We start from the raw sequence: 21,654 nt of genomic DNA on the forward strand, positions 1-21,654 counted from the left end.
ACTGAACTGAAGAGCTTTGAAAAAATTGGCAAGAACCTAATCACAAGTACTAAATAGCAGCTAAAGAAAATATTAATTACAAGAATTATTTTTAGAGATTAAAAGAAATCTTAAGGCAAAGCTGACAACTTTTCAAAAATCAACAAATAGGAAAAGTTTATTTTGAAAAAGCTAAAATTTTAATGGTATTCAAACATGTAAAATAAAGCAAAATATGATATATTCAGTATTAACACTAACTCATAGTTTAGATACAAAGTATTTCTTTTCTCTTAAAACCATCAACATAAGGAAAAATAAATGGAAAAGGAAGAGACTATTCCTTCTGAAATGAAATCTCCCAGAAATTAACCTCCTTAATTGGATAAAATTATTTCACACTTGAAAAAATTTTCTCTGAACCAGTGAATTCTCTACTTTTCAAGCAGTAATTTAAAACATCTTTCTTGCAAAAGGGTCCTCAATTTTGAGAGCAGTATTAATTCAAACATTATCTATCTGGCATTTAACCTTTTTCCACTTCTACCAGTATAATCAAGAGAAACCAGTGAAGAAACCAGAAAAGGGTAACATCACTATTAACTTCAAAGACTTGGATCTGTATGTTAATGAGCAAGAGTGAAAGCAAAGGGTGGTAAACCGAATCAGTGAAACCGGGCGTGTCTGTGGAGCCTGGGGGGTAAAAACTGGTACTCCAAACAAAAACACACTAAAGGATATACCTCAACTAGAACTCTGATTCACAACAACTTCCTCCAGCTTTCTTTTATTTTAACTGTACTAGTGTGAAAGTTAAATCTCTTCTCTTTATGGAAAAGAAATTTAAAGAATATAAGCTGGGGAGAAAAACAACATACATTATTAAATAACACTACAATAGCATCTTAAGATATCATAAAGGAAAAATAAAACATATCCACTGGTTTTACTAGCAATTGTTTAAACATAAACTATATATGGATTCATCAGGTTAAAGGTGTACTTACATTGACACTTCATGGCAACAGTAATATCTATATTGATTCTCAATTTGCTAAAAGACAAAAATGAAACAGTACCTGCCAATTAATCAACACAACATGAGGAATATAAATCAACTGATCTATGTAAAATTGATTTTAAACAGAATAAAATATGTCAACTAGAATTTGAATAGCATTTCTTATGGCCAAAACAAAGGCACTTTAAAAGTAAAAGTTCTATTTTGCAATTATTCCAAAACCCTTTCTGATTTCACAGGTTCTTAACACAGTATCTTTCAATTTAATAATGTCAACTCTAAATTAACAACTCCAAGCAACTCAGAAAAACGTCTTACCCTATTTACATAAACTTTATACAGAATATTCCTTTAAGAATGTAAAACTTTCAAAATCAAGAGTCAGGAATTACAAGTCTTTCTACTCTGTTTATCAAATAAATAGCAGACATCAGGCATTATGCCTGGTGCTGTACAAACACTATCTTCTTTATTCTTTACCACAGACCCATAAAGTGGACAGCTTCGCAGTTCTATAGACAAGCCAGTGGTGTTCAGGGGTGTGGAAACGCCTGGCTTAGGATCACAGAACCACTGAAGTGGCATATTGGAGACCAGGTCTGTGTGACTCAGGAGAAATGCAACCAAAGTGCCAAAAACATCCTCTGATACTTATAGTTTTCCACAGCCTTTCTAAAAGCCTAAATCAATACTTTATTTTCAAATGATTAGTCCAAATCAAATTAATTTTCAAATATCAGAATTAATTAAGCACCATGAATAACAGAATGAGTACAATTAATATCAGTCCTGTCGTGTGCTTCCTACCAAAATCTTTTTACTCTCACAATTTTCATCTGGTTTCAGAATACAAATTATTAGAGCTTCATAGGGTCCCGAAGTTGTCTAGAGTTCAAACTGTGCTCCAAATAACCCTGGGGTTTGGGCTCAGGAGACACTGGAGGAAGCAGAGGAGGAGGCCAAGCAGACAAGCTTCTGGGCATCCCCACTACACTTATGAGGTGAACTACAGAAGACTTCATTTGGAAAACATAAAAAGTACTTCACTGTGCTAAAAACAAACCAAACAAGAAACAATAAATTCTTTGAAAACTAATGGTATCAAGAATAATATTCATGTTATAGCTGGAGAAACTGAGGCCCAAAAGAAGTCAGTTGTGTGACCTGCCCAAGATTACACAACAATTTACAAATGTTGACTGACTTAATTCTCATTAACCTTATGAAGAAGGTACTGTAATTATTATGTCCATTTTATAGAAAAGGAAACCGAAGCATCTGCAGAGATAGATTTAGCAGCTTCCCCAAAGTTGCAAAGCTAGTAGATGGCAAAGCTGTAACTGGAATTCAGAAGTGAATGTCTCCCCCTTATCTAGTGCCAATCTTAACATCACAAACCTGTTATCTTTCATCAATTAAAAAATCCAAATAATACAAATAAAATAAAGTATATTATGTCTCTTAATTATGGCACTATATTTTCAAAGGTTTAAAACTGATGTTATTTACATTAAAATTTAGTTTAGATACAATTCATAAAAGTCAAGTTATAAATGTATAAAATGTATCTTTAAACAATTTATTTTCCAGCTCATACAGATCAGCAAGATATTTCAAAATCTAAAGTGTAAACAGTTTCAAAACATTAAATAACTTCCATCATTTCAACATCTAAGGAAAATATACTATGCTCTCCCAACCTTTGTAAACAAGTGCATATTAAATCAGAAAACCTCTCTTTTAGAATTTACCCAGTATTCAAATGATTCTAATATGTTTCACTTAATAAATGCAATTAATGAGAATTTTTCTGGACTATCTCTTCAAAACTAAAATAAACCAAGTATAAAAGGTTAGACTTTTTTGTTAAAGATATATTATCTTTTAAATAATTTGAATCTAAATGTATTTCAAAGAGAAAAAGATAGTTACCTAGAAAAATCCTTGTCTACTTCATATTCATACTTCATCCATGTATCTTGATATACTGAAAATTCCATTATGGTTAATAAAGCCATAGTGGTAAATGCTATTAGAGAAACTGAGAAATACAACAAAAACAGAATTAAAACAATTTTTAAAAAGTAAACAAGAAACTATTTTCAATGAGATTAAAATTAGCAAAGAATGCCCTAATATGATTGCCATGTGAACGAATACTCAAAAGATTTTTCTTAAAATGTTCATCATAGATTTTTTTCTAAAACATCTTGAAAATGAAGATTTAATGGGCACAAACGTCTGTACTATCGAGAAAGCAGTTTATTTCTTCAATATTAAGAGCATCTCTCACTAAACAAATTTCCCAAAATTTTACAAAGCACAAAACTTCTACTTTCTCATATATAGTAGTGTCACAGATACGATAAATGATGAAAGTAAGCACAAGTTTTACAATACAAATTTGAAAGTAGTATCCTCATAATTAAAAATGTATCCATGCCTGTAACCCAATTTGAAAAAAACAAGACTAGCCTAATTTCTTAGATCCTGAAAAGCACAACAATCTATGTGCAAGAAACTCAAATAACATCTCCAAACCCCTAATAAAATGCTCATCTCCTTTGGAATCACCTAAATATATCACTTCATTTTATGAAAGCAAGTAAAAGATGTGACAAAAAGGAAAGAACTATTATATACTATGACAAAACACACTTAAAATGGATTGTGCAACAAGAACTTGCACTATTTTCATTAATAAAACTTAATCACAAATGATTATAAATAATAAGCAACCTATTACATACTCTACCAAGTGAAATGTCAATCTTACGTGACAAATATTTTATTAGCTCCTCATGGGAAAAGAAATAGTAAATATTGTCATAGTTGCCTATTTTTCCTATATATTTCACTTTTTTTTTTTTTTAACAAATACTTCTATCTGTACCAGGTACTGTTCTAAGCATCTCACAAATATTAACTTATTTAATTGCTACAGCAATCCTACTAGGCAAATACTGATAGCATTCTCATTTCATGGAAAAAGAAATTAAAGCACAGATGAAGCGAGTACTTCTCAAGGTCAAATAGTGAGGAAGGGGCAGAGCTGGGATTTAAATCCAGACGGTGTGCTTCCAAAGTCTCACCTCTAAACTATTACCCCATGCTGCCTCTCTTCAATAATGTGAAACCTAAGAATTTTTATTATAATGTCTAAATTGATATATTCTTTTTTTTTTTGAGGAAGATTAGCCCTGTGGTAACTTCTTCCAATCCTCCTCTTTTTGCTGAGGAAGGCTGGCCCTGAGCTAACATCATGCCCATCTTCCTCTACTTTATACGTGGGATGCCTACCACAGCACGGCTTGACAAGCTGTGCCCTGTGTGGACCCGGGATCTGAACCAGTGAACCCTGGGCCGCTGAAGTGGAACGTGTGAACTTAACCGATATGCCACCAGGCCAGGCCCTAAATTGATTTATTCTTAATTAAAATAAGACTGAGGCAGTTTCAACATCATTAAATAACTTCTTCCAAGTTTAATTCTATTTATATATAATCTTGTTAATATAATTATACAAAACTCAAGAGCACCAAAGCATTAAAATTGGATTAATTTGCACAGTAATGTTGTAATAAACACTGCTAAATGCACAGACTGCACTGGGTTAGATGCCAAAGAGAATATATATAAGAATACAATTAGAGGAAACAGTGTGACATGAGGACAGACCAGTTACAAAGTTACTGCACAATTCATTGATGAGTTCTTCCTCATGGCTACATTTCTGTACATTGCTGACTATAGCACTCAGAAGTTGTACTTAGTGAAGGAGTTTTAATTTGAACTCACCTGTACCCCCACTGGCTGAAGTCTCTACATAGCTGTCAGGAACCTTCGGAAAGGCATCCAACTCTTTCACCAAATTCAAGGTTTTTTTCCGATTCAGTCGCCTCATCTTCAGGAAAACCTTCTTCTTCTTTCATATAGTCATGCTAAGGAATAAATAATAAATGAATCCTCTAAAAAGATTAAAAGGTTTCTTTTGTTTTTAGATAACTGACAAATGTCCTTGGAACAGCTTAACATTCTCATTCCTCCTTGAGAAAAAAAGGTTAACACTTATCCACACCTCTCCTTTCTCCACTCCCACCCTGAAAGTACTACTGAAAAAAAAAAAAAGAGTGAAAAGCAGCAATTCAATCATATTCTTAATATTTAAATATACAAATTAAAATATGAAAATTTTTCTCCTATTAAATTAACAAATATCTAAGAATAATATATTCCTACTGAAGGAAGACAGTGAAGTAAAACGGGCATGCTCACACACTGCTAACAAGAACATAAACATTCACCACTCCCCTTCTGACGAAGTCAATTCCTTTTTTAGGAATGTATCCTAAGGCAATAATCTGGGTTGCACACAAAAATTTGATTGTGAGGATATTTCTCAAACTGTTATTTTTAAATATTGAAGACAGAAACAAATTCCTGGTATCCAATATACAAATAAAGACAAATTAAAAGCTAGGAATCTATATAAGAACTGAAAATCTTACAGAAGAAAACAGTTAATGACATAAGAAAATACTTACGATACATTAAGAAAAGACTACAAGGCCATATGGGTTCTAAAAAATTTTGGACTTTTCAAATTATCTATTTTTACAATAAAAATATTATTTAAAAATTGACTGCTTGCTGTTCTTTTCTTGATCGCATGCCAAGTACACATGAAATGTTATAAAGCCATAAAAATAACTGAATCCTCAAATATTTATACACTTTTTATGACTGATTTATATAAGTAATACTCTAGGTGATACTATAAAGCATTGCCAGAAATCAAAGTTGTATTAACAAAATCAACACCTAACAACAGAATAAGTCAAATGGCCGTAGAAGTTACTCAAAGAGAAAGAATGTCTCCAGAAGAAGGCAGAAAGACTTGTCTGAGATCCAACGGGTAGGATTAATACAGAAAGAATAGGCCATAGAAAGGGCATTCATGGAGAAAAAGAAGTCAGAGAAGTAAAAACTGGCAGCAAACATGAACGCTGTCCAAGAGAGCAGGCCCTAACCAGGGCACCACTAATCAGTCAGCGAAAGAGCCACTGGATGTATTAACAGGCTAACTTCATTTGCCATTAAAAACATCCAACTATCTCGCCTTGCTGATACCGTGCTCACAAAGTGGGCTTCAGATTCTAATTATGCTTCTCATGTGTATGGTTTCCCTAAGGAAAAAAGAACATATAGACAAAACACATGATAGCTTCTGATCCCCATGACAGTTATAAAACTGGTATTCTCATTTGTAAATTAAGCTTCTAACTTTTTGTTAGGCAAAAGCCATGCTCCCTAAGTTTGTTCAACTCAGAGTGTAATCAAATTTATTTTCTTTACCTACTTAGTGGTAACTGCATCAAGATTGATCTTTCTTCAATCTTTCAATTTCTATTCATTCTTTCCTATTGGAGTTAAATATCAAATATGTTCAAGCCTCTTCTCTTTAAAAGGAAACTCTCCACTTAAGCTCCAGTCCAACTATAGATCTCTAGCTGCATACCTATAGCCAAACTTAAAAGAATGAGCTGTCCTCATCCCTCCACTGTAACCACGTCCTCACCACAGGCTCACCTCTTAACTCAATTTGCTCTCAGCAAGGTCATTAGCCACTTCCTTAGTACTAACGCCAATGGACACTTTTTAGTCCTTAACTAGTTTTGCCTCTGAGAAACTACAGTTTATCACTTCCTTTTCTTCTCGAAACAGTCCTTTGCCTTGGTTAAGTCACACTGAACCCCTGATCCTCATTCTGCCTCTAAGACTCTCTCTGGCTTTGCAGACTCCTCAGATCCTCGCTAGGTCCTCCTCCCAAACTCCACACTTTCCCCAAGTGTCTCCCATCCCTTCCATTTCCGTCTACATGTTTATTCCTCCCAAATCTTTCCTCCTAGTCCAAAGCTCTCTGCAGACATGTCTATCTTCTTGCCTTCTACGCATTTTCTTTGGGACATTCCAAACACAATTCAGATTCAACAAGTCCAAAAATGAATGCCTCACCCTACGAAACCTGCTTCTCCTCCTGTGTCCCCACCTCAGCTAATGATGACACTACGCACTCAAAAGCACAAACCAGAAACAAAGGTTACATTCTTAGACTTGAGCTCTTCCTAAATTTCTCTTCAATCTGTCTTCTCTTTTCCAGGCCATTGAGAAGTTCCTTATTTGAACCCTAGTCCCACTGCCACAATCTATTTGCATTGCTTCGACAAACTCCAATCTTCAATCTTGCAATTCACTCCTCACACTACAACCAATAATCTTTTTAATAGTACATAAAACTGATCATATAAATTTTCTTTCAAAATTTTTGTATAGGTTCCCCTTACATTTAAAGAGTTTGGAATCTATCCCAACACAGTTTACAAAGTTGTCAAAAAACAGGTCCTGCTTATTTCTCTTCAAACCCAATTCCCCAAAGTCTTAAGTTCCAGCCAAGCTAAATCACTTTCTATTCCTTAAATACACTGTTCTCTCAGCCAGAAATATGGTTGCTCCCCCTCTCCCACCTCTACACTTGGCCAACTCCTACTTACTCTTCAAGTCTCAGTCTAGACATCTCTCTTTTGAGGGGAAAAAAACCCTATGATCTCAAACACATTAGTTACAATATGTGCTCCTAGAACACTGTGCCTTTATCACACTATTTCTAATTCCTTGTTTAATTTCTATCTTCTCCACTGTTAATGTTAGGGCAAGAACCACGTCTAACTTGATCTTTTTATCTCCAATGCCTGGCACAGCAGGTATTTGATAAATACTTATGGAAGAAAGGAAAAAAGAAAAGGAAGGATAGAAAGAGGGAGGAAGGGAGGAAGGAAGGAAGCTTTCCCAAACAAGGAAGAAGGGAAGGAAATTTCCCCAGAAACACCCATGGTAGCACAGCTTTCCAACCAAAACAAACTGGCATACTTAGATAGGTAAATATATAAAACTATAAGATCCACCAGGACAAGAATTTTTCTGTTTTGTTCACTAGCACATAGAACGGTGGTTGGCACATAGTAGGTATAGCATTGTTGAGCAAATGAATAACATTGTGAATTTTACTTCCTAAACTTTCTATATTTTTATAAGCTTTATAAATGCTTTCTTTTTTTTTTTTAAAGATTTTATTTTTTCCTTTTTCTCCCCAAAGTTCCCCAATACATAGTTGTATATTCTTCGTTGTGGGTCCTTCTAGTTGTGGCATGTGGGATGCTGCCTCAGCATGGTTTGATGAGCAGTACCATGTCCGCGCCCAGGATTCGAACCAACGAAACACTGGGCCACCTGCAGCGGAGCACACGAACTCAACCACTTGGCCACGGGGCCAGCCCCTATAAATGCTTTCTTTTAAATTATATGTAAGTATAAGGATATGGCAAGCAGCTAGTTACTTTTACAAACCCTATAACAATTCATACAACCTATTCAGCATTCCTCCCTTAAAAGTCTAGCTAGTATATCCCATTTGGCTACCTCCCAGCCTTTAGCGTCTTCTTTCCCTATTTTCCACGATTATTATTCTAGAATGGGGCACCGTGCCACTCTGCTACTCCTCCTGTCCAATTCTTGTTAGCTCAGCACTAACCTACATCCAAGAAACCCTATCTCCACTACCTGCCACTCTACAGAGCCACTGTTCTGATACGAACAAGTTGTCCATAACTTCTAGCTTTTCTAAAAGCAATCCTTTTACCTGCTCTGTTTATGAAGCCTGACGTTCTCCTGGTGGTAATTCTCTTCGAGTCTTTACTTCATTTCTGAGACACACAGGGTAAAGAAGTAGCATGTTTTATCATGATTTTTCAATCATCTTCCCTTTTCAAGTCTATCTTCTAATAATAATAATAATAAACAACACATATAGTACATAGAATTATAGCTTTCATATTACATGGTAAGTATTATTTGAAGCACTTTATATATTAATTCATTTAATCCTCTAAACGACTCTATGAAGTAGATAATATTTTTATTCTCATTTAAAGATAAGGAAACTGAGGCACATAACAGTCAAGTAATTTTCGCAGGGTCACACAGCAGGCAGTAGAACCTGGATTCGACCCCAGACTGGATTTGGCTCCAGAGTCCATGCTCCAAACCACAGTGTACACTGACTCTCACCTCAGTATTTATCATCTTCTCCTAACATCTGGATATATTTACAATTTCCTTAATGCCTTCAGCACCTGGATCATTCAGTATGCTTCTCTTCTTCCCCATCCCATCAGCATCCTTTGGAACTTACAACCCTATGACACTCATCCTATGGCATTCATTCACAATGATAACCATTTTAGCATGCAGGTGTAACAGATCTACTTCTATGACCTCCAGCTTAATTCTATGCAAAGCCACACACAAGCAAAGCCATGTTTTGGCTCCTCTTAACTTTTTTTATTTTTGAGGAAGATTAGCCCTGAGCTAACATCCGTGCCCATCTTCCCCTACTTTACATGTAGGACATCTGCCACAGCATGGCTTGACAAGCGGTGCCATGTCCACACCCGGTATCCGAACTGGCGAACCTGGGCTGCCGAAGCAGAACGTGTGAATTTAACCGCTGCGCCACCGGGTCGGCTCCTCCTCTTAACTTTTAAAGGTGTTCCACTTGGGGCTGGCCTGATGGCACAGCAGTTAAGTTCACACGTTCTGCTTCTCGGCGGCTGGGGGGTCACAGGTTTGGATCCCGGGTGCGGACATGGCACCACTTGGCAAAAAGCCATGCTGTGGTAGGCATCCCACCTATAAAAAAGCAGAGGAAGATGGGCATGGATGTTAGCTCAGGGCTGGTCTTCCTCAGCAAAAAGAGGAGGATTGGTGGTGGTTAGCTCAGGGCTGATCTTCCTCAACAAAACAAAAACATAAACAAAATAAAGGTGTTCCACCACTAAAATCCAAAACACTATTTTCCCTCTCTGAGAAGAGTCAATTATCCTTCCTGCCCTTTAACGTCCTGAGGAGGATAGAATCTGCTCTGCCTTTTCCTTGGTCTTCTCTCAGTTACCCAGTTCCATTGCTCCCATTCCCACTCTACTTGGCTCTCCAAGCAGCGTGGTCAGTGATTTTCAAAACTGCATTTAGAAATACCCTAGATCAGCAGTTTCCAGAAGTCACTGCCATTCCATTACAAAATTTTCTAGTCTGTACCTAAATTAAGTGTGTCAAAATGTCCTTTCTTTTATGAAATAATAAAAGTAGAGAACAGAGGATTTTTGTTTGTGTTGTTTTTGAATGTCCTTCTTTAGGAAAATTAAAAACTGAAATTCGACATCAGTCCCTAAATCCTGCCCCTTTCCCCGTTTTTTCTATATATTTTTTGTACTCGTCCACAAAAGCTAAAAATCTGGGAGCCACTGCATCAGATTCCTTTGCCCACTGGGTTGGTATTGCTCTTCATACTTTGACAATCTCCAGTACCATATCTGTTTTCTTTGATTTCTCTCCTAAATTGCTGTGTATATTAAAAGACAAGACAAAAAACTCCAGGAAGTCACTTGATAACAGCTGAGACTAAGACAAAGCTTCCAAAAACTGCATAAGACGTAAGAAATCATCTTTCATGCTGGAACACAGACACACATTATCAACACCCAATCTAAGTCATGTCATACAGCCCATATTTCATCACTGTGTTCACTTGAATATAATGAGACTATCAGATGCTTTGCCAAAACTAAAATATAGAATTCATGATCCTTTTTACACTCTGCTCAATTAAGTTTAATTACTTCTCCAAACAAAAATGGAGACATAATTTATCTCCTGCTACCCATATTTTATGAGCTAACTTGTATTTTTAATATATATTTGGCAATATGAGAAATATTCAATTGGTTAATACATGTTCCCCAAAAGGACATATTAAAGTCCTAACCCCTGGTATCTGTGAATGAGCCTTATTTGGAAATATTTGGTCTTTGTAGATACAATTAGTTAGGATGAGATCATACTGGATTAAGGTGGCACAAAATCCAACGACCAGTGTCCTTATAAAAGGGCCATGTGAAGACACACAGACACAGGGGAGAATGCCATGTCAAGACAGAGGCAGAGATCAAAATGATGCAAAGTCAAGATGCTCCCACATAGACCAAGGAGCGCTAAGGACTGCCCAGATGTTAGAAGAGGCATGGAAGGATTCTTTCCTAGAGCTATCAGAGGGAGCATGGCCCTGCCAACACCTTGATTTCAGTCTGCTAGACTTTAGAACTGTGAGAGAAGAAATCTCTATTTTTTTTAAGCCATCCAGTTTCTGGTGATTTGTTATGGCAGCCCTATGAAAGCAATACAAGCCATGAATAAGGATGAGAAAGGAGACAGGACAAATATTATCCAGGCCATCACTGAACTTCAGAAATGAAAAGCAAACTACAACTTAGCTGTAATTTTAAATTACTTAACTATACTGCATTAGGATACAATAAAAAATATTTTATGAAAGATAACTTAGTTTCACTTTACAAACACTATATATCCAAAAAAAGCACTTATCCTTTTTTCTTTAAAACTTACTTTTTACAACAGTTAAATGTTTTTAAAATTGTTTATCCTAACATAATTCAAATAAATCTAATAACCTTCTGAGTGATAAAAAAGGTTTAGTTGGAAGCCAAATAAGAGTATAAATGTGAATTTTGTGATCAGAAGTACTTGGGTTACTATCTAGGCACTTACCAGCTGTGTGACAAATCTGGAAAGATCCTCAACTTCTCAGAATCCTTTATTATAATTTTATTTTACAAGGAGGGGGACCTGCCCCACGGCCGAGTGGTTAAGTTCGTGCGCTCCGCTGCAGCGGCCCAGGGTTTCACCAGTTCGGATCCCAGGCACCAATATGGCACCGCTCATCAGGCCATGTTGACGCGGCGTCCCACATGCCACAACTAGAAGGACCCACAACTAAAAATATACAACTAGGTACCAGAGGGTTTTGGGGAGAAAAATGAAAAATAAAATCTTTAAAAAAATAAAAATAAAAAGTAAAAGGAGGTGGGGCTGGCCCCGTGGCCGAGTGGTTGGGTTCGTGCGCTCTGATGCAGGCGGCCCAGTGTTTCGTTGGTTCGAGTCCTGGGCACAGACATGGCACTGCTCATCAAACCACGCTGAGGCAGCGTCCCACATGCCACAACTAGAAGGACCCACAACGAAGAATATACAACTATACAACAAAAGGAAACAATAAAATCTTAAAAATAAATAAGTAAATAAATAAAAGGAGGGAGGGGGACATAATGGTTATGTCATAGTTTTTAATCAAGATAAAAATGATTCATTTGATAAATGTCTGTTTCTAATTCTGAAAAGAAATGCAAAGACTTGCAGGATATTTGAGATTTATGTTAAGGTCCTTGAGGATAGTGGGAGAGTATTGGAGGTTAGTTAATAATATCATGAATAGACCGAGGATGATATAAATTGATAGAATAAAAGTTAAGAGAAAAGACTGCAGAGCGATGGCAACACAACAATTTGGAAGCGCCTAGTAGCAATGTGAAGCAAGGACAAACACAATCCTCCTCACAGAATGGCTTGACTATAGTAACTACTGGGGCCGGCCCGGTGGCACAGTGGTTAAGTGCGCACCTTCCGCTTTGGTGGCCTGGGGTTTGCCAGGTGGGATCCCGGGTGTGGGCATGGCACTGCTTGGCAAGCCATGCTGTGGTAGGCATCCCACATATAAAATAGAGGAAAATGGGCACCGATGTTAGCTCAGGGCCAGTCTTCCTCAGCAAAAAGAGGAGGCTTGGCAGCAGATGTTAGCTCAGGGCTAATCTTCCTCAAAAAAAAAAAGCGTACAAAATTGAAGTAATATGATAAGGAACATGTGAGGAAAAGGTCCTGGACAAATGAAATATATTTACAAGAGAATGAACGCCCCCCAAAGCAAGGAGAATGGGATAACAAGGTATCTAGAGCAGTAGAACTGATGTAGACTGTGATAAGACTACAGGGAGTAGTAGAAAGGAGGAATTTGTACCTTAGTAATTAAGACACGATAAAACGTTTAAGAAAGCAAGCCCTTGGAAGATAGAAACTAAGGACTTATTAACCATACAGAACAAAGAGTGTTTAATCAATCTGGAGCCAGAAAGAAATTACTTTAAAAAGTGTCTTTTTCAGTCTATATTTTGACTGCGTAACAGGCCAACATTTTGTAACAACAGAAGTTAGAAAACAAAAATGATAAAATAAGAAGAGCTAACACTTACTGAATGCTAACTGTATGCCAGGCATGGTTCCAAGTACTCTGCATGTTTTAAATCATTTAATCTCACCAACCACCTTATGAGTTAGGTATTATTCTTATTCCAATTTTGCAGATAAGGAAACTAAGACACAAAGAGGTTAATGTGCCCATCATGACACCAAGGGGCAGAACCAGAATAAATATTGGAAAACTATGAAATAGAATTTGTAGCAGGCATAGACTGCCTAAAAGTAACTTCTGTTAAAAATAAGTGTCACTATTTTTTCCAATTAAATCACTAACCCCCAAAGAAAATCAATAATTTATGCTTTTTTCTAATTCTTTTCTTTGTTGTTGCTGTTGTTCCAGACTAGGCCTGAATTCTTTTGAGAGATCTTTTAAGCATGATATATTTTTATGATTTGTACCCACAAGCCATTACAACACTCAGTTGTGTACTAAAGTTTATTATCAAAAAGAAATTCCTCCCCCGCTCCCCTCCCATAACTATGGAATTTCTTTTTCGCATGCTTTTCCTCTAACAGAAGTGGAATAATGGCACGATTTAAATAACTTAAAGACATCGATAACCAAATTAAGCAGACAAGCATATGTCCCGAATTCTTCACTGAACAACCCTGACTCATTTCTGTATAATGGCTGTACTGTGTACTAGAGTTCAATCTATCAGGCTAGGCAATTACTTGAAATACTTAAGTACAACTTCAAACAAATGAATAAATCCTGTTTTTAGTGTATGTTTAATTGCTTCTGAAAGCCAGTCTTGCAACATTTTAACAGACATTATGTAACCCTGCGTTAAGTCTCGGGGGCACTAAATCCTAAATACAAAAGTTACTTCAACGTGTCTTCTCAAGCACTGACCTATCCACTCTACACACTACCGTTACCCAAGGCTATGTGCTACCACGAGTTGACACGTTACCTTCTGAGGGTTTCTTAACCCTCGAGGGATTAGGAAAAGTCGCGACACTCGGAGCTGTCTCCTAAGCATCTCGCCCAGCCCTGCCCCTTTCTCAGCTTCCCAGGCGGCGTGCGAAACTCCCCTTCCCGGCGAGGCCAAGACCTCAGTCTTTCTTAAAAAGAGAGAGCAACTTGCTGCCAAGAATTTGGTGTTTGTATGAAGAGGGGTGGGGAGCCAGACGCCCGGGAGGATGGGGACACGATCCGGCTGCTCTGCACGCGGGACCCCCCTCGCCTGCGGACGGGAGGAGCCATCGGCCACTGTGAGAAGCAACGGGTCCGGGTCAGCAGCCGTCGGGGAAGCACCGAAACTCCTTCAAGTTGCAAGACAGCGCACGGCCCGCGGAGACCGGGGCTCCCGGGCGCAGCGCTGCCCAGGGTCCTGCCAGTAACGCCCCCGGGGGAAGCGGAGCGGCTCCCGGGCCGGCCCGCTCTCCAAAGGAGAGCGATGAACACGGGGAGCCAACGCCAGGACAGGCACTCAGTCCCCTTAACCACATTCATGCTCTGAACAGCCCTGGAACAACCAAGGGAACAGCACCCGGCGGGGTTTCAATATTTTACCTTGTGCTACGGTCCCAGCCGACCGCCATGTTTCACAGAAGCCCGGGTCGCCCGGGCTCCCGTTTGCCCAGAAATATCGCGAGAACAAAAGCGACTAACACCGCTGAAAACGTCAAATAGGAGACGATGCCGAGTTCTCGCGATAATTCCCTCTGCTGACGAAGTGCGAGTCAAGAGGTCAAGATGAAAGGGGCGTGGCTAAGCAGAACGGAGGTTGAAACTTACTTTAGGTGTAACCACGTGGCCGGTAAACAATCAGCTTCTCCAGGGAGGCCGAGGTTACTTTCCGACTCACACTTAGGAGGCCTTAGGATGAATCTCAACTCCTCATGCCGTACTTCATTACTAACGAGAGACTTGGGCGCAGGAATTTATCGTTTACAACCCTAATACGTATCCTTCCACTCTGCACCACGTTTTGTGCCTTTTCTGTCTTTACATCCGTGTTTTCTCTTGTCCGAACATTTAAACTTCCTTTTCCAGGCATAGGTATCGCTCTTAATTATTTGTTCAATGTTTTTCTTGTCTTCCAGAGAGTAAGCTCCGTAAGAAAGCACGTCTGCCTTCCTCACCTTTATATCGCCAGCACCTACTGTGCACTCAAGTATTTGTTGAGAGAGAAAATTAATACTTCATCTTTTCCAAACACTTCATAATATAAGTGATAGAGGGAACTTTGGAAAGAAGGGTTAAATGAGAACTGCTCAAGAATAAGCCCACCTGTCACCAGATTTTCCAAACATTTGAGATTTTAATTTTCTGATTTATTGACCAAAACAGTCTTAGAAAGGTATGACTATTGCTTATACAGTAAGCACTGTTTTAAATGCTTTACTTGCCTTATTTAATCCTTAAAACTGTAAGATAATACTATTACCTACCTGTTTAATAAGTAAGCAAATTGAGTCAAATGGCAGCTAAGTAGATTTACCCAAAGGCACATAGCTGGGAGAGGCAAAGAAATCTTGACCACAACACTAAATTGTCCTTCAGAGGAGCAAACCACATCATTTTATTTAGTGAATTAATGTTTATTGAATATAAAATTTCACTAAATTGAAACTACCCTAGAAAATAAGGGCAGATGAAGAGTTTCCACTGATGCTATTTCATTTCCCGACTTTGATGTCAGGGTTAATCCAAAAACTTTAAAATGACTTAAACTTTCTACCTTCCTCACGTATTTAAGAAGCAGTATAGTGTAGATCGTAGACACTGGGCTAGGATTTCTTGGGTTAAAATTCCAGTTCGATCGTTTACTACCATGTGACCTTGGGCACATTATTTCATCTCTTTGTGTCGTTTCCTCATCTGTAAAATGTCATGATAATCTCCTAACAATTAGGAGGACTGATATATATGAGTTAATACATATCTAAAGTGCTTCTTTATCTTAACCACAAAGACAGCAGCACCTCTTCCTGTTTTGTGGGTCTAGGATTGCATGGGCTCTTGCTTGGATGGAGGCTGGCTGTTCACTTATTTCCACTTGACCTCTCATCTCCAGAGTAGTCTACTTTCAGACTAACACCTATCCCACAAGAGTTGGATTTTCCAGTATTGTAGCAAAACTGACGAATTTGATCCTACTTATTTAAAAACAGCTCACCATCTTCCAGGCTACCAAATGAAGACTAAATTAATTTCCTCTCACGGGTGAAACCCTGCTTAACTCTAAAGAGGGGTGAATACTTAATCCTATGTTATCGGTGATGTTATGTCTGGAAAACAATTTGCTTCCAAAAAAATAAATAATAATCTGTTGCATTATGTATTATCTGCAGAAGAGAACCAGGAGATAGGTTTTAGATTGGGGATTAACAACTGGCGCTAAGCAACCTGTATCTTATACAGATGCTCAAAAGGTATTTTCAAGCTTTTTTTTCTTCTTCTCTATAGTTTGAGTAAAAGTTTTAGCAAATGAGGAGCAAAATTAAGATAAACAAATAAATTAATAGTTTTTGCTATATGAATGCCCCACAAGCACCTCAAATGCAGTCTGTCCCAAGTGGATTTTATAGTTTACCCCCAAAATTTTATACGCAAAAATTATTTTTTCATATGCCAAGTTGGGACTTAAAAATCTTAAATCACTTTTTCACATGTCAAGTTTAGATTTTGTGTGTCAGCTTAATGGACCTTAAGTCTATGCATAATGGCACTATCTGCCATCTAACACCTCTGTGTCAGTAGAATTACCATCAGTGTCTGTAAGGCATTGTTTGTGCAGTATTTCAGTATGATTAATAAACGATCAAAAGGACCACAGATCAGTCAACTGAACCCGTGACCTGGCCGTTCTTGTAACCAATATTCATTGAATACCTTCTATATGACAAGTGGTATTTAAGTATGGAGTATGACCTAGTAACAAAGTTGATAACCTTGCCCTCATGGAATTTGTACTACATTGGGATAGACAGGCACCAAATAAGGAAACCCAAAAACAAATAAATGAGTGTGATTGGTGTCATTTATCTTAATAGTTATTAATACAGTAGTATCTTAATAGTTTGTTAATATACCAATATACAAATAGTTATTAATAATGTATTATTATATGTTTTCAATGTCTTCCTATAGCCTCCAATAAATTTGAAAACAAAAACATTCAGCCTAAATACAGATCTTCCTCAACTTACAGTGGGATCACATGCTGATAAAGGCATCATTAGTTGAAAATATCCTAAGTTGAAGATGCATTTAATACACATAACGTATCAAACATCATAGATTAGCTAGCCTACCTTAAATGTGCTCAGAACACTTACATTAGCCTACAGTTGGGCAAAATCATCTAACACAAAGCCTATTTTATAATGAAGTGTTGAACATCTCATGTAATTTGTTGAATACTGTACTGAAAGTGAAAAACAGAATGGTCGTATGGGTACAGAATGGTTGTAAGTATATTGGTTATTTACCCTTATGATTACAAGGATGACTGGGAGCTGTAGTTCGCTGCTGCCCACCATCACCAGAGAGAATGGTACCATATATTGCTAGCCTGGGAAAAGATCCAAATTCAAAATTCAAAGTACGAATATCACTTTCACACCATCATAAAGTTGAAAAATCGTAAGTTGAACCATCTTAAATACATACAGAACCATCTGTATATATTTCTTACAATATTGTGTTCCACACTGGTTACAATATCTAAACCTGGTATTTTACTTTTCATTTCCAAATATTCTTTCATCAATATTCTCTATCCATCTTTGCATCAGAGATGTATTGTCTCATCTGTTTGATTAACATTTTTATGAGCTCTCAATATTTTAAAATAAATTGTAGCTTTTTATATTTCTGAAAATTTATAAACACATTACTAATTTCATGCTAACAGTGGATGAAGTTCTTTAAATAAGTGCCCATGACATAATATAATAAATACTTTAATGGACTTACATTAAGTTAAAAAGAGACAGCATATTTAACTCACATGCTGTAGGTAGTCAAATTTTAATTTCAATAATATGACAAATAGATGCTCACAAATGTCTACAAGTCTTATCACTTATCAAGGATCAGGGCCTTCAGGCATCAGGAAGATAGCATACGTGTCTCATCCAAAAGCTTTCAAATTCAAACTTCTTCAAAACACGTGCTGGGGGCCAGCCCCATGGCATAATGGTTAAGTTTGCGCACTCAGCTTCAGCTGTTCACAGGTTTGGATCCTGGATGCAGACCTACACCACTCATCAAGGCATGCCGTGGCGGCAACCCACATACAAAAAATAGAGGAAGATTGGCATAGATGTTAGCTCAGGGCTAATCTTCCTCAAGCCAAAAAAGAGGAAGATTAGCCATGGATGTTAGCTCAAAGCGAATCTTCCTCACCTAAGCAAACAAACACTGTGCTGGCCTCTCAAGCCACAAATGTAGCCTCCCAGACCAAATGGCTGATAAGCCCTGGAACAATCACAACCTAATTTTCACTCATTAATGTTAACATTCATAAATTCATAAACCCAGGTGAAGGTTGGAAGAGAATATTTTCCACACGGACATTTGTATGCCTTCATATTTGTGTGATTTTTATGTACATGACCAACTGTCATAATTACGAAGAAAGAAAAAAACAAGATACTATGAGAGAGAAAGAGAATCAACATTCAGCTAAGCAGAGGATATTTTTGCATTTTCTGATATGATTCTCTAACATTTGTATTGAGCTAAAAAGGTGAAATAATTTCCATCCCATATCTGGGATATGTCCCTACAAGTGATTTGTATGATGTAAAAAATACATAAAAACTAAATATATAAATAATATATGGTCAGAGTTCAGAAGCTTTGACTAAAAATTATGAATAAATAGATACCTTACTATTACTGTTCAACAAGACCTAATTTGACAAATCCTCTTATTTATTGAACTTGTTTTTCTAAGTGAAGGATAGTTAAGCCAACAATAGTGAGGTCTCCCTCCTCGCCGTCTGGGTCTTAGAAGGAGAGAAGCCAGTGAGACACAAGCATTCTCTCTTGCCCAACACACACTTTCTCATGAGCTAGGCTGTGAGGGAGTAAACTTGGTCAGGAGTTGATTTCCCTCTAATGGAGGTTGGGAGAAACCCCATTAAAGATCTGAGTCCTCAGCCCAGATTGGGGCTGCTGCTTTGGTATCACATCCATCCTATGAGGGTGATGCTCTATAACAAGTTGATCCCCTTTGGCACTGCCATAATAGTAGAGACGGGGGGCCAGCCCCGTGGCTGAGTGGTTAAGTTCACACGCTCCACTTGGGTGGCCCAGGGTTTCAGTTCGGATCCTGGGCCTGGACATGGCTCTCCTCTCGTCAGGCCATGTTGAGGTGGCGTCCCACATGCCACAACTAGAAGGACCCACAACTAAAAAAAAAAATATATATATATATATATATATATATGTATGTATGTATGTATGTATATACACACACAGACAACTATGTACTGGGCTGGGGGTTGGGGAGAAATTGTGAAGAAAAATAGTAGAGTTGGTGACTACTAAGCCTGAGTTAGGAGAAGCCATTAACATAATCTCTATCATAAACCAAGTCCATGCTGAAGGAACTCATAGGAACCCATTAAAGTCCTCCATTTAGAGACAAAAGATGGAAAAATAGGCTGGGAAAGTAGTATCATTTCCATATTCTTCTTTTTGTCTAGGCACCAAGCAAATAGGCTTCAGTTAAGCTATGTAATTTGTCAAGGAAGAATTGAAAAAACTATTATTATAAAGTTTAAAAGGGCTATCAAAGGTCATAAAGGGCAGTGCAACTTCCCCGTCGCTGTCTCTTAGATCATCCTTTGGCGAAATGCAGCTCTTCTGTCATGAACATACAAGAAACCCAGTGGAGAGGCCCACACAGCAAAACATCTGTTTGCTTTAAATATTCCCGATGAGAAGTCTAAAGCCACTCAGATTCCTGACCCATTGTATGTGACCTGTTTTTCTCTGGAATCTTATATCATTTTCTTGTCCCTCGTGCTCTTAAGTTTCACAGTGATGTCTCTGATATGGGTCTGTCTTCATTATTGTGCTGGGCATCCAGTGGCTCCTCTTGGCCTGGTAACTCATGCCCTTTGCTTCTAGGAAAGGTTCTTGATTGATTTCTCCCCGGTTTTCTCATTCTGAAACTCATACTATTGTTATATGGGATCTCCTGGTCTATTAAAAATGTTAACTAGAGGAAATGGAAAAGGAGAGCAGTGAAATAAATAATTATACTTTTTGCTTTATACAACCAAGGTATCATTTTTTTTTTTTTTTTTTAAAGATTTTATTTTTTCCTTTTTCTCCCCAAAGCCCCCCGGTACATAGTTGTGTATTCTTCGTTGTGGGTTCTTCTAGTTGTGGCATATGGGACGCTGCCTCAGCGTGGTCTGATGAGCGGTGCCATGTCCGCACCCAGGATTCGAACCAACGAAACACTGGGCCGCCTGCAGCGGAGCGCGCGAACTTAACCACTCGGCCACGGGGCCAGCCCCCCAAGGTATCATTTTTTAACTAGCCCTATTTCTTTTGCATTTATTTCTAGAAAAAAATGACAAAAGTAAAATTAAAAGCAATGTATAATAATTAGGATGTGGGAGAGACTTCTGGTTGCCTATGGAAATATTCTTTAGTACCAGAATCCTGGACAATAAGCCAAAGTGAAAAACCACACTCCCAGAATTGGCAGATGGGGTGGCCAGAGATGTAAGTAAAAGTCACTGAGTAGGGCTTATATGAAAACCATTTATTCCCTTTTCTTCTTGCCCTCCCTCTTTTCCCTGCTTGGAATGTGAGTGTGATGGCCTGAGTCCAGCAGCCACTTTGAGACTTGACGACTGAGTTCATACACTGAGGATAGCGGAGGAGGAAGACAGAAAAAGCCTCAGGCCTTCATAACTCTGTAGAGCTAACTTCATTTAGGGAAGAGAATGAAATCCTAATTCCTTCAAACTACTGTAGTAACATCTTTTTAACCAGCAGCTGGCAAGTAATTCCTAATGGAGTCAAGGCAACTTATACTATTTTTTAAGCTCTCTGAAAACAGAACCTCCCTTATTACATATGTCTTATTTTTACCTCTATACATTTTATTTTCATTCACATGTTCAACTGTGTGAATGAAGCTGGCGCACTTCCAATCTCTCCAAGCTTCCAGTCTTATCTTCCCTGTCCAAACTCCACATTTTTGCCTGTATTATTCTCTGAAAACACTCCTCAGCCATGGAGTATGGTGATTAATGTCTGTAATCAGAAAAACCTAAGTGCTGATTCTGCTCTGACTCCAGCTGTGTGATGTAAAACAAGTAGTTAACTTCTCTGTGCTTCCATCTCCTCATTGGTAAAACGGGCAAGATAATGCCTTTCTCATACAGTTGTGCTCAGAACTAAGGAAATCTCTGTAAAGTAATTGGCACATAGGAAGCTATTAAGGTAGCCT

At 37.9% G+C, this 21,654-nt stretch overlaps 1 protein-coding gene across 2 annotated transcripts in view; it reads right to left on the bottom strand.

Annotated features, from left to right (window-relative positions):
- Nucleotides 1–14,892, bottom strand: part of ERGIC2 (ERGIC and golgi 2) — a 40,621-nt gene extending 25,729 nt beyond the window's left edge. Inside the window, exons 1-4 of one of the 2 annotated variants that reach the window (XM_008535266.2) lie at nt 14,739–14,892; nt 4,799–4,941; nt 2,933–3,041; nt 987–1,033 (exon numbers count right to left, since the gene is read on the bottom strand). In XM_008535266.2, coding sequence (XP_008533488.1) covers nt 987–1,033; nt 2,933–3,041; nt 4,799–4,904 — 262 coding nt within the window. In that variant the 5' untranslated portion in view covers nt 4,905–4,941; nt 14,739–14,892. Of the gene's footprint in view, nt 1–986; nt 1,034–2,932; nt 3,042–4,798; nt 4,942–8,696; nt 8,756–14,738 lie in introns of those variants that run through there. The other variant, XM_070620951.1, reaches the window with a different exon arrangement.
- Nucleotides 14,893–21,654: the final 6,762 nt, after the last annotated feature.

Source organism: Equus przewalskii, chromosome 5, assembly GCF_037783145.1.
Source record: "Equus przewalskii isolate Varuska chromosome 5, EquPr2, whole genome shotgun sequence".
Classification (NCBI taxonomy): Eukaryota; Metazoa; Chordata; class Mammalia; order Perissodactyla; family Equidae; genus Equus; species Equus przewalskii.